Raw genomic sequence first — 13,268 nt, 5'->3', positions numbered from 1 at the left:
GCCGGAGCTAGTTGGCAACTTGAGGGACAGGGGGTTCTAGCCATCCCCCTTAGCAACACAACCAACACACACAATTAGAAATCATTCTGCCTTCTGTGGGATTTTCAAGCAATCTTATGCATTTACATTTACGAAGTTAAAAATCTGAAAATACTTACTGAATTTTTATGAGTTATCATATCCTGAAAAGAAAAAGAAAAGATAAACTGAATATTGTGTTTTTCCAAAGCACTTAATTTCAATAAGCAAGTAATTTGTCCTACCCCGTCCATCATCCAGAGTAAATCATTTGAAACCTCCCCCGCACAAAGGTTCAAATAAAATAAGCCTCTGAGAATTGTAAAATTCATTTCTAAGAAAAATTTAGAATAATTGGTTAGCTTTGGAACTACTGGGGGGCATTTATGGTTGTAAGAATTTTCTCATAACAATGGCAATGCTTTTGTCCCAAGGGAGTCTGAGATTCAAGTTTGGGGTTCTGAATGCCCTACATCTTCCCAGTGAGGAATGTCAGTGACAGCAAGGAAGTACATGGGAAGCACTGCGGTATCCTCGGGTCTGAACCACTTCTTGACTCATCAAAGTGAAGGCTGTAGGCCACCCCCACAGACAGCTTTCCTATGGAAGGGGTGTCACTGGTAGGATTCCTGACCCCTTACTATGGTTGTCTAGAAATTTTCAAAATCAGTGACAATTTCAGTTAGTTAACTTAGCATGTTTGTATAGCCCTTGATTGTATCATTTATGCACCAGAAGCCAACATTTGCCAAAAAGTACATAATTAGAGCTACCCCATAAAACATTTTTTTACATGTTCTGAGATTTCTATTTTCTGATGACAAGTACAGATTGCTTTTTCTGGCATCAGATATAATTGACTATTCACTCCCATTTTAGGATATATTATTCTATATCATTAAAAATTAAAACTTATCTAGGCCATGGGACTTTCCAGAGGAGTTCACTGAGGCACAGCTGAGAAAAAAAATGTTTTAAATCAGGAGAAAATACATTCTAATTTCATGTTTCTCAGCAAAATATACTTAATGATTGACCCTTTCATATTTTCTAATTTTAATTACTTCCAAGCATAACCACCTTAGTGAAAATCAGTAAAAGAAGTAATTAATATCTAACGTAACTTAGATTGGTTTATAGACTTTGGGGAAACTATTCTACAATGTACAGTACAATAATAAAATAGTTTCTTCTTTCAATGTCATGAATGACTTCTTAAAATACAACTCTGTGCTATAATTACAGAGCACGCACCTATGCAGAACAGATGTGATATATAACAAACAGGTTACACATCTGAAGAAGGTGATATTTCTACCAGGAAATAATCCCTAATTATTATAAAACCCAGAAAAATCTGGTTAACATAACATTTCAAGAAATACAAAAATATCCAACTTTGCCATCACAAAATTATGATGTCCATGAAAGCTAACTCTGAACCACTGGTTCTCACCTCTGGCTGCACATTTGGGAGGTTAAAAAAAGTTCCCTCAAGACTATAACGTAATTGATCTGGGGTATGGCCTAGGTACTGGAATATTTACAAGCACTCCAAGTGATTCTGTGGGAGGGGATAACAGGGGTGGGGAAGGGGGAAGGGTTTTCAGGAACATGTATGAAGGACACATGGACAAAACCAAGGGGGAGTAGGATCAAGGGTGGGAAGTGGGGGGAGTGGTGGGGGGAAAATGGAGACAACTGTACTTGAACAGCAATAAAAAATAAATACAGTGAGTGTAACTCACTGTACAGTTGAGTAACTATTACTTAACAAGACTGAGTGACATTGCTGTCAACAAACTAAGGTTTTATTCCTGAAATGATTTAACACAGATCAGGACTATCTGACCAATATTAAGATATTCAACAATATTAATTTATTAGCTGAATTTTGTAGCAACTTACCTTAGACATTCACACTTTACAAATATGAGCATTTTTAAAAACACTATGTTATGTCCGGGCTGGTGTGGTTCAGTAGATTGAGTGCTGGCCTACAAACTGAAAGGTCACTGGTTTGATTCCCAATCAGGCCACCTGCCTGGGTTGCAGACCAGGTCCCCAATAGGGGATGCGCAAGAGGCAACCACACATTGATGTTTCTCTCCCTCTCTTTCTCCCTCCCTTCCCCTCTCTCTACAAATAAATTTAAAAAATACTTTTTTAATATTAAAAAATACTATGTTATGTTGCCCTGGCCAGATGGCTCAGTTGGTTGGAGCATCATCCTGTACACCAAAAGGTTTTGGGTTTAATCCTCAGTCAGGGCACATACCTAGGTTGTGGGTCCAAGCACAAGTCAGGGCGTGTATGGGAGGCAAGCAATCAATGTTTCTGTTTCTCTCACTCTATCTCCCCCACCCCCTTCCTCTCACTCTAAATTATTTTTAAAAGACATATCCTCAGGCAAGGATTTTTTTAAAAAGTACCATGTTATCCAAAAAAGCATCTGCATAAAACTCACAAAAGTACATTTAAAAATTCTCATTCATTACTGAGTTATGCGTAAACACACAAGTTTTCAGTTTTACTCTGCTTTAAACTGAGAGAAAAATAACAAATACTGATTACATCTATGCCAAAACTTTCTGCCCATTTTGGTAACTGTTAAATGTTGGTTTCTTATTATCCAAATTGAGCAATAATTTTTTTAATGTGTAGGTTTAGATCAAATTGTCCATGAAAGGATTCAGAGTGGTGTGTTTGACTCAATGGAAACTAGCAGGAGTTTTGGGCTTTGCTTCCCCAATGAGCCTGGAAACATTCAGATTGCCTGCAAAAACACATCTGTAACACATACGCTCACAGAGCAGCCAGGAAGTCTAGAACCTGTGACAGGAAGGAAGGAATTGCACAAGCAAGTCTTTATTGTTTCAACTGAACATATAATACTGCTTTCCCAAAACGAAGTATTCAGGAGAAGGTGAACCATGCCCTTTACCTTCCATGAAAGAATGGTGTCATTGTCGTTATCATAGTACAGGATCACGTTATTGGTCATGCTGAAGCTTTCTCGAACTCCAAGATGGTAGAAAAGTGAAGGCTGTTTGGAGGTATCACTCATGTCCACCACGGCAATATCTGAGATGAATAAGGAGAGGAAAGGGTGTGGGTGAGAGAGGTGATCTGTCTCTACTTAATCAACTTCCTGATGATCACCAATGGGGAGTTGCTGCAGTTTGTATTTCTATCACCAGCATTTTAGGTAAAGCACAAATGAGGAATGATTTGATTAAAATTACCGACCCCATGAACTCTGGAAGAAAAGCAACAAGAATTTAAAAAAATTAAAACCAAAAACTCTTCTGTGTTTAAAGTGCTGGGAATGTAGCCTCATTTAAAAATTGCTGGAGGATTTTTATTAGGAAATATGCCATAACTGACGAATATATTTAGCTTATATACAAAGTGTGAAGTAAAATGAAATGAAAAACCGCATACCTACCATGCAGCCCAAGATACAGAGCATTATCTTACTGTTGGAGCTCTACGTGCCTCTTCCCAGTCATAGCCCCTCCCTCCTACGCCAGAACACCTCTTTTCTGATCTCTGTATTTACCAGTTTCTTGCATATAGCTGTATATATATGTATATGCATTTAAACATTATTTATGACTCCCTAAACAATATATTGTTTAGTTTTGCACATTTTTAAACTTCATATAAATAGTATCACACCATTTGTATTCTTTAGCTTGCTGTTTTTGGTGTGAGACCACCAATTTGTATGTCTAGCTTTAGATCTTGCATTTCCACTTCAGCATAGCATTCCATTGAATGATGACCAGATGGCAATGTCTTTATACCTCCTGCCTAGAGACATTTCATTCATTTTTTTTCTTATTTCAAACTGTTGTAATGAGCATTCTTATGCCATGATCCTAGCTCACATGCCTGCCATCAACTTGACAATGTAGCTCAAATGCCCCTGGAGTTGTGTCTTAGAGAGACCTACTCAAAACAGGGGAGTGACACCTCACATCAATACACAACATATTTAAATTTTCCCAGGAATACTGGACACCATTCCAAAGTTCATCATTTTCAAGAGCATATAAAAGCTCCAAGTTTGAATGCATCTTCCCTACCACATGCAGAGATTTTAGAAAGTAATGTCTAAACTTATGCTCACACTGCTGTGACTCACAGGAAGTCACTGAAAATTCCAATTAAACAGAACAGAAGCAAAGTGAATGAGATGTGAAGAAAGAAGGTGTCATGCAAAAGTCACATGAGTACCAGGCACAGCTGGCTCTTCACAGAGGCACTGGGAGATGTGAAGCCAAGTGCCAATAAGCCCTGGGTGGGCCTTTTATTCTCCAATTTATGGGCTGGATGCCTGCTATATGCCAGGTATCATACTGGGTACCAGGGATAGAAGTATGAATGAGGCATAATCCCTTTCCTCAGAAAACGTCTAACAGGGGTGACAGGAAGGAAATGGTGGTTAGAATCACCATGAGGAGGGCTAAAGTAAGAGAAACAGCAACAATGGCACCCCTAGCCAGAGAGCAGTCAGGGAAGGCCTGGACAAAGTAATATTGCCTGGGACCTCAGGGTCCATAACAGTTAGGCAAATCAGGGTAAGGATAAGGGGATGGAAAGGGTGTTGGAGGAAGAGAAGACAGCAAATGAAAGGGGTCTGAGGTAAGATAGGGTGTAAATGTTCGGGCCACTGCAAATAATTTCATGGGACCAGAACACCCAAGAAAATGAACCTGGAAGGGCAGGTAGGGGCCAGGTGGTGACAGGATTTGAAGACCATGTTAAGAGGGCTGCCCTCTACCTTGAGTCAATGGGAAACATACAGTAGGGTTGGGGTTTTTTCCCCACTTTTTATTATGCACAAGTATAAATATATATAAAAGTAGGCAGAAAAATATAATGAAATGCCTGAACACCTCTCAGCTACCAAAACAATTATCAACTCACAGCCAGCCTCCTTGTTTCATTTCTGTCGCCATCCATACCATCCCCTTCCATGTTATTTTGAAGTAAATTTCAGACAGCATATTATTTCCTCCCTAAATATTTTATCATGTATCACTAAAAGATGAGAATTCAAGGAAAAATAAATAAATGCCCACAGTATCAATGACACCTAAAATTCAAAAAAAAATCATGAGGGGTTTAAAACAGGAGACTAACATATCCAAATTTACCCTTTAGAGGTGGTTGTTCAAGAAAAGATGAATATATATGCTGAGGAAACATTTTACAACCCATCCTAGTTATTTATCTCAAACGGATAACTGTGCCCCACAGACAGTTGCTTGGAGTCAAAAATCACACTGCAGCTGCATAAATTAGACATTTGACCTATATGATTGTTCCCTGGACTCTATTATCTACTCAAATTAAAAAGAATGTGTTTCCTAGTGATGCTATTAAGAAATGGCGACATAAATGCTAATTCCACAGCCATGGGGACTTCTATAACTAGTTAATAAAGGAAAGAAAGCAAATGGGAAGACAAAGGAGAGGGATGGGAGATGGGAGAGGGCAGGGGTAAAGGACAGCAGCCCTCAGGTTATGTGGGCCATTTTTGTAGGAAACCTCCACCCTCGTGGAGCAGCTTGTCACCAAACAGATTACGTTTTAATCTAGTGACATGAGTTCTTTCTTTGCTTTGCCTTCTCAGCATTCTGTGCTGGGACCTATATACTGGTCTCACCCCCTCCACTAAGGAGCACCTCTGTAATCTCCTGGGATAGAGAGTTTTTGGTGCCTAACTAACACAGGACAGATCTACACTGCTACTAAAAAAAAATCCAAGTAATTCATATTCAATAGGAAAACTGTCCTCAAACCCAAAGTTCACATTTTTGACTGACATTTGTCTCTCAGACCAGTAAACTAAGTTTATGTTCAGGATTTCTACAGTAATAGTTAACCAGTTTTTAGAACTTCTAATGTGAATTTGATTAATACTAAATTTGATTAAACAACAGATATATGAGGAATCAAGGGTTTTTTCCTAAAGAGACCATGTATTACCTAAAAGCTTCACTTATCACAATGGTCACTTGCTTTGCCATTTACAAAAAACTTCCACAGACATCTTAGCCAAATTTCAGAACCACCTTGTGAAGCAGGCGGGGTAGGTATTGGGGTAACAGACAGGCCTAATGTCACATAGCTGGGGAACGACTGAGTCAGGGCTGGGACTCAGCCAAGTCCTGTGCTCTAGTTCCCACCCAGAAGAAGCTTACTACTTTCAGGCCTCACTTTCTGAAATCAAGCCACTCGGGAGCAAACAGTTTATCAAGCTAAATCATAGGAAAAGATCACAGATAAAAAGAAAGAGGTAAAATTCAGATTTTTATTTACAAATGTACTCGTGTGCTCCCTGCAACTATTACCTTCCAGTTTCCATTGACAGCCCACATAGAATAAGCCACTGTCTTTGGTCAAGAATGCATACAACCCCACTAGCTCTCTTGGTTTAACAAACTTTAAACCAGGTTCCTGTTAAAAACTACTCTTAGCAAAAAAGTGTCTGAATTTAAAATCAAAGGCCCTTCATACAACTTAAGAATCAATTAATTACACATGGACAAAGCTAAAGGAGGGTAGGATAGAGGGTGGGGATGGCTGGGGTGGGGGGAGTGGCGAGGGGAAAATGGAGACAAGTGTGCTTGAACACCAATAAATAAAATAAAATAAAATTGAAAAAATAAAGAATCAATAACAATCATCTGTCTGCTATGCTAACGTGAAATAAAGATGAATGACGTACTGGATTTTAGTTCATTAAAAACTTTTGAACACTATTATCTTGAACATTTTTGTGAAATGTTTTATAAGTAATAAGTAAAAATATAATATTCTAGTGTGGTTTTAAAGTGTCTGATTTCTAAAGCAAACATTAGTCAACAAAATGATATGATGGCAAATGATTTACCATACAGTAATTCTGTGATTGTACTGGCTCATGCCAGTCTTAAATATATCCTAGGTTATCCATAAATCCCACTCCCAAGAGAAAAAAAAACAATGAATATAAGATTGGTTGTATCTAAATGAAACAACTAGATTTTAGAATAATTTTCCTGGCAAAGGCATTTTTAAAAATCTGATTACACTTGTGGCAACACCGGCCACCCAAAATCTGCCTAAAAACAAGAGCCCAGATTTCCTGGACAGCAGGCACCTCTACTAACTCCAATCATAATTAAGATCCTACTTCATCTACTGCTGCTAATTTCTAACAGACTTGAGGGCAGGCAGGTCAATGGAAAGAACATTGTGAAGTATCATTTAAATCCAATTTTCCAATCTCATAAGGAGGAGAGAACCTATCAATTCAGCATCAGGAAGTCAACAAGTCCTTACCAAGTGCCACACTGGATGGATACTAGTTTCTTGCAGTATCAATTTTCAACTGGAAAGGTGGGTGGGAACAATAGGGACATCAGGAACCTCTACCTAGTCCCCTATGTTTTGCTTTCCAGTATCTTTTTTGTAAGAATGACCAAAAAATCATTTTTATAACTCTGTAAGTAGATCAAGATATGTCCATTACCTGTTTTTTCAAAAGAAATATGCCATGTATAAGCAAACTATGTTTACTTACTGAGGTGAATGGACTCATTGGGGTTAATTTCAGACCACTCACAGTGAAATATATGTAATACAAAGTGTGGCATGACTTGACTCCCTTTAGCTTTCACTGGTATGTGTTGCTCTTCCAGCTAACAAGGCAAAAACAAAAACAAGAAAGTGAAGCATTACACTGCAAGCTAGGGTGCATCCATTACTTTAAATAGTATCAATATCATCAAAATAATGTGTGGTGTCACACACTTAAGAATTCTGACTCTGGGTTCCCTGGCAGCCTTTGAATACATCATCTCGATATTTTCATCATCACCTGAAGGTTCCTCCTCAGCTTCCTTTAACCCTTTTATAAAGCAATCTGCTTTGACATGACTGCCTTTGGCAATTTTTTTTGAGACCTATTTTTTAGAAGGCTTTTCTGACCTGGTGACAAATGACCTCTTCTTCTCAAAGGTCTGTGTCGTATGTCACCTTTGAGATGTGCACAACTTCAGAGAAAAGTAAAGCTTGATGTACTGCTAGCACACACTGCAAACTCTGAAGAATATATATCTGAAAAGGTATTTGCACATCTTAAATGATCTATTTAACACCGTATGTTTTATTAGCATTAAAAATATCTTTTTATATTTCAGTAAGTGTTATCAACAGCACATAGTTTTCTGTATACAACAGCCAAGTTTTCAGTTAATATCTGATCACTGTGGCTAATTATCAAAGTCACTTCTGAATGGATCAGAAGCACTTTGAAACATGGCTAAAATTATTTATCTAGTTGTTCAAATGCAGTTCAGTGAAACGAGCTAATAAATGTACTTCGTTCATCCTGGCCAGGTGGCTCAGGTGGTTGGAGCATCATCCTGTACACCAGGGCGTTGCAGGTTCAATGCCCAGTCAGGGCACATACCTAGATTGAGGGTTCAATACCTGGTTGGGGCATGTACAGGAAGCAACCAATTGGTGTTTATATCTCACACTGATGTTTCTTTCTCTCTTCTTTCTTTCTTTCTCTCTTTTCTTTCTCTCTTTTCTTTCTTTCTTTCTTTCTCTCTTTCTCTCTTTCTTTTCTCTCTCTCCCCTCCCCTTTCTCCCTTCCTCTTCAAAATCAGTAACTATATCCTCAAGTGAGGATTACTAAAAAAAAAAACCTCTTAAACTTCTCTCATAGTCATGCTTTCTTGATCAAAGTTTGTTGAATAACAAAATGTTATCACACAACTGCCTTGAACCAATAATTCCTTAGAGACTATCATCATGAAGAGGTTTGGGGTATAAAACGAATTTTGTTTAATTTAGTGAGATACATATAACTCAAATTGGACTAAAATATTCCTTTGTTCATTGGTTCATTTATACAAACTATGGTTGAAAGAGATAATCAAAATAAGTCAGATCTGCAATTTTATTAATTCATACTAGAATGCATAACTTTTCCTCTCAGAACTTGGCAGTCTAAATAATAAATATGTGTTTAATTTAACTAAATATCTAAATTATATTTCTAAGATGTCTGGAATATAGTTGCTCTTATAAATATAAATCACTACTACCACCCTAGACATTATCAAAGTCTTATTTATAGTATTAATTTCCACCATCTATGAAGAAGGGTTGGCAGAGCAAACCTCAGACTAATGCCTAAGGAATGAAGAATGAAATTCTTAATGGAATTAAGCCTGAATTAAAGAGACTTTACAGCATTTAGAACTAGAGGCAGAGATATTCCCCTGAGGGATACCTATCTTTAGAATTAACATTGTCTACTCTTTGGGTTTTGCTGAGTCAACACTGGAAATGTAAACAGTATTCTGGATAGTAAACGAATGTTTTCTGGAATTGGGGGGAAATTCCTTCAAAGCAAAGGAGGGGGCTTGATAGAAACTTTACTGTCCTCTTCTCCCGTATATGGATACTGTCCCACTGCAGCAAATAAATACAGGGGAGAATCTGACTGATACTACTTCCAACATGTGAGCCTTACTTTATTAAATTTCCATTTCCATAATCAGGAGGAATTCTGAGGCTCCTTTCCCAATTGTGTTTGATAATAAATTTATTTGGTTTGCTTTGTTGTGGGAGAAGAGTGGCTAATGCTGCTCTCCTTAAAAATTATGAAAACTGTTTTACATTTCTTCCTTCCCTAAAATTTTAACTTTCCTTTTCCAAACAAAACTCCATTAATTTTCATCATAGATGCAAATATTAGAGCACCCAATATGTATATCTTGCACTGATATGAAAAACAGCAAAGAAATGACAAGAGACAGGAAAGCAGGTGAGAGAAATAAAAATCCCTTAATTTTTTTTCAAAGAAAAAAAAATTCCCCTCCCTGACAAGCATTTTTCTAGAACAGAACTGTCCAGTGGGACCTTCTGCCATGAGGAAAATGCTCTTTTCACGCCTGTTGAGCACCTGTAATATGGCTGGTGCAAATAGGGACTGGCTTTATTTTATAGCATTTTAACTAGTTAAAATGTAAATAGCCACTCGTGGCTAAGTGGCTACCAAAGCGGACCGTGTATTTTAGAACTTTTACAAAAAGAGCCAAGTGACAGGTTTGTATCTTTTGGGTGGAGATATCCAAAAACTGTGAGTGGTAGAGATCAGAAAGCCAGGAGAAGTGGTGGGGGGGGTCATCTGTTTAATCAATAAATCCACTTATTGGAGGTGTGTACAGCCTTTGTGAAACCTATGAAAAAAACTTTAGTTATTGTGATGTACTGAGAAATGATCTATTTAAGACCAGGCCAAGGTCAATCAGAGGAGATGCCTGGTACAGCCGAAAATGCTAGGCAATCTGGACCCAGACAGAACAAGAAAATGAGATTTGCCTGTTGCCTAGCTTTGGAATTGAAAGTCGAAGATTACTGACTGACTGGACCAGCCAGAAGGAAGGGTCCTGTTAGTACATGAAGACTTGTTACACACACACACACACACACACACACACACACACACACACACCCCGTTCTAGAGAAGCAAAGCCACTGCACACCAGTTTTTCAGAGTTGGCACCAGCAATCGAGAGGCTACAGTTGTACCTACTGGTAGAAGGGATATTTAACCATTCAGAAGAGTCTGTTCAAACTCCAATTTCAGAGGAGAATGAAGAGAAGTCGAGAAAACCAAGTGGTTCCAGGTAAAGTGGGCTCTGGAAAAACTTTTCTAAAAAGATGTGCTGAACAGTATGCTCAGAGTGGTCAGAAATGTCAAGAGACTGTTTACCATGGGTCCAGCTGCCACTTACTTGAATAAATCTCACACCTTACCCGCTTCCAACAAGTGAAGATGTACTCTGCAAAAAACCGAGCAGTGTTCCCTCCGCAAAGGATGAATGGTGATAAACTTAGCTTACTACTGCAGCATGGTGTGCCAGGTATATTAAAGCAATTCATCAATCATCCTCCCACATGCTTCTAGGTTTAGGGTAGGCACTGTTACTTTCTTTTAACCAGCGGAGGAATGAAGGCACGAGGACACCTAGGTAATTACTGTCTCGCAGACAATGCTTATGGATATCACCCAAGTGTCAGAGGTTTGTCACGGAGATTCCAAAGGGCTGGTAAGGGAAAGAGCTAAGCAACAGTCCGTTCCACATTTGAAAAAAACTCTTTGTCAACCAAAACTACTGATTTTAAGGCTACGTTCTTACGGCACACTTGTCATGCTTAGATACGTAGTATTCCATTCTCGAATGCTTGTGCATTATGAAGTCAAAGGCTGTCGCGCTGGCGTTCGGGGCAGAAATTAAAGTGTGCAGAAGAACACCGGGCATTTTTAAAAGTCAGCCCCAGCCGCCCCCCCCCCCGCCCCTCTCAATTCTAACACACCAATGCCGACGGCGGCTGAACATGGAATCACACTGGTCTGGCTGTAGGCGTTCTAGAAGCTTCCCAGGTGAGTCTGAAGTGCAGCCAGGGGTGGAACGCGCTGCTGTACAAGGACACGCGGGGGTGAGAAAGTAAAAGTTGGATAAGCGGTCGGGAGAGGAGGGCGGCGTTGTCTGGGTTATGTATTAGCCGTTACTCGGGGCACCCGATGTTTAAGGAGACTGAAACACAAAAAGGGGCTAACTGCCGGCGGCCTCCGTTTTCCCGTCTGGAAGAAGGTCTAATGCTACCTCCTCTCCCCTCCCCCCACGGGCCGGGCGTCGCCGTCGAAAGAGCCGGGGCGGGTGCTAAAATGGCGCGTGTGAGGGAAGGAAAAGCCATCAGGAGCGGGACAGCGGCGGCCGGGCGCGCGTGCCTCACCTGCTCGGTAGAAAACGTCGAGCACGGCCGGGTCCCCGGAGTCGAGCTCCCCGAAGGGCACGGTGCTGAGGTCCACGCACTCGGCCTCGCAGGCACGCGCGAGGCACTGGAACGCTCCCACCTCAAAGCCGCCGGCCGCGCCGTCCTGCGAGCCGTCGCTGCGGACGTACACGGCCCTCAGAGGCCGCCGCGGCCCGCCGCCGCCGCCCTCCAGGCTCAGGGCCACCAGGTCTGGCTCCTCCGGCCCCGCCGGCTCCGCCGCGCTCTCCTGTCCCTCTCCCGGCGACGGCGGGCGCTGTGGGGGCTCGGCCGCCGCCCAGAGCGCCTCAGCCGGGGGTCCCTCGCCGCCGCTCTCCACGGGCCACCCCGCGGGACTCTCCGGGGCTTCCATCTCCGCGTGAGTAGCCGGCGTCTGTGCTCGCGGCGACGCCACGAGTTGTCCGGTCACCTGCTCCTCAGGCATGGAGGTGAACTGCGCGCGCCAGAGATCTCGCGCCCAGACGCTCGAACCCTGGGGCCCCCTAGCGCCTTTTGAAGCGCGGGGACGAGAAGCAGGGGGGTTAAGACGTAAAGGGGTCACGGCACGCGGAGGGCGCGGGGTGGTCTGGGAGGGCTGGGCCGGGGGGGGAGGGGCGGGGGGAGGGGCGGGGGGAGGGGGGAGGGGCGGGGGAGGGGGGAGGGGCGGGGGCAGGGGCAGGATCCAGGAGGGCACCCCCTGCAGCCTCTCCCGGCGTGGCCACGAGGGGAGTGGATTTATCAATTTCACGATATTGCTGCTGCCATCTCTCCAGGCGGCCAACTTTTGTTTTTCTCGATGCCATTGGAGGATTTTCAAATAGAGCAAAAAACTCGTTCAAAGCGCTGGTTCGAGGCAGATAATATTCAATTCCAACCTAGAGATACAGTTTTAACCCGGAATTGAGACGACATGATGCTTACTTCAAATGCCTCCCATTTTGTACTCCTTGTCCCCAGTTGCCAAGAGCATGGCCCTGCCGAGCCCACTGCTGGAGGCCCGTTCCGCTTGATTTTCACTGTGAACTTGACAAAAGTACCGGGATGCGCCCGCATCAAATTTTATTTGCCTAGAAAATAGACTCCAAGCGGACTGCCTGTCCCACCTATGAAATTCTGTGAACCCACAGGAATCTTTGCTCTGTATCAACCCGTCTCGTGATTTTGGCCCAAATGTTAAAAAGTAGTATTACCACTGCAGGTGGTAGTTGTATTTAATGCTCAGGAGCACTGATGTTTTCACAAGTCTTGTGGGGGGGGGCGTTGTTTCCGTTTTAAATAACAGTTTTATGGAGACATATAATTCAAACACCATCCAATTCACCCATTTAAGTGGTTTCCCAGTGTATTAACAGAGTTGAGCATCCATTACCACAATCAAGCCCAGCACCCATTAGCAGTCACTCTCCATCCCCCACAAA

The 13,268-nt window shown here is 41.7% G+C and overlaps 1 protein-coding gene across 1 annotated transcript in view; it reads right to left on the bottom strand.

Moving 5' to 3' along the window:
- MAP3K15 (mitogen-activated protein kinase kinase kinase 15) overlaps positions 1 to 13,268 on the bottom strand; it is a 92,228-nt gene that overhangs the window by 66,706 nt on the left and 12,254 nt on the right. Inside the window, exons 2-4 of the mRNA XM_045855863.1 lie at positions 11,833 to 12,360; positions 2,963 to 3,102; positions 159 to 182 (exon numbers count right to left, since the gene is read on the bottom strand). Of these exons, the coding sequence (XP_045711819.1) occupies positions 159 to 182; positions 2,963 to 3,102; positions 11,833 to 12,360 (692 nt within the window). The remainder of the gene's footprint in view (positions 1 to 158; positions 183 to 2,962; positions 3,103 to 11,832; positions 12,361 to 13,268) is intronic.

This window comes from Phyllostomus hastatus, unplaced genomic scaffold (assembly GCF_019186645.2).
Source record: "Phyllostomus hastatus isolate PE091 unplaced genomic scaffold, TTU_PhHast_1.1 phas_scaffold_12, whole genome shotgun sequence".
NCBI classification, from domain to species: domain Eukaryota; kingdom Metazoa; phylum Chordata; class Mammalia; order Chiroptera; family Phyllostomidae; genus Phyllostomus; species Phyllostomus hastatus.
This window is presented reverse-complemented; position numbering and strand designations above follow the sequence as displayed.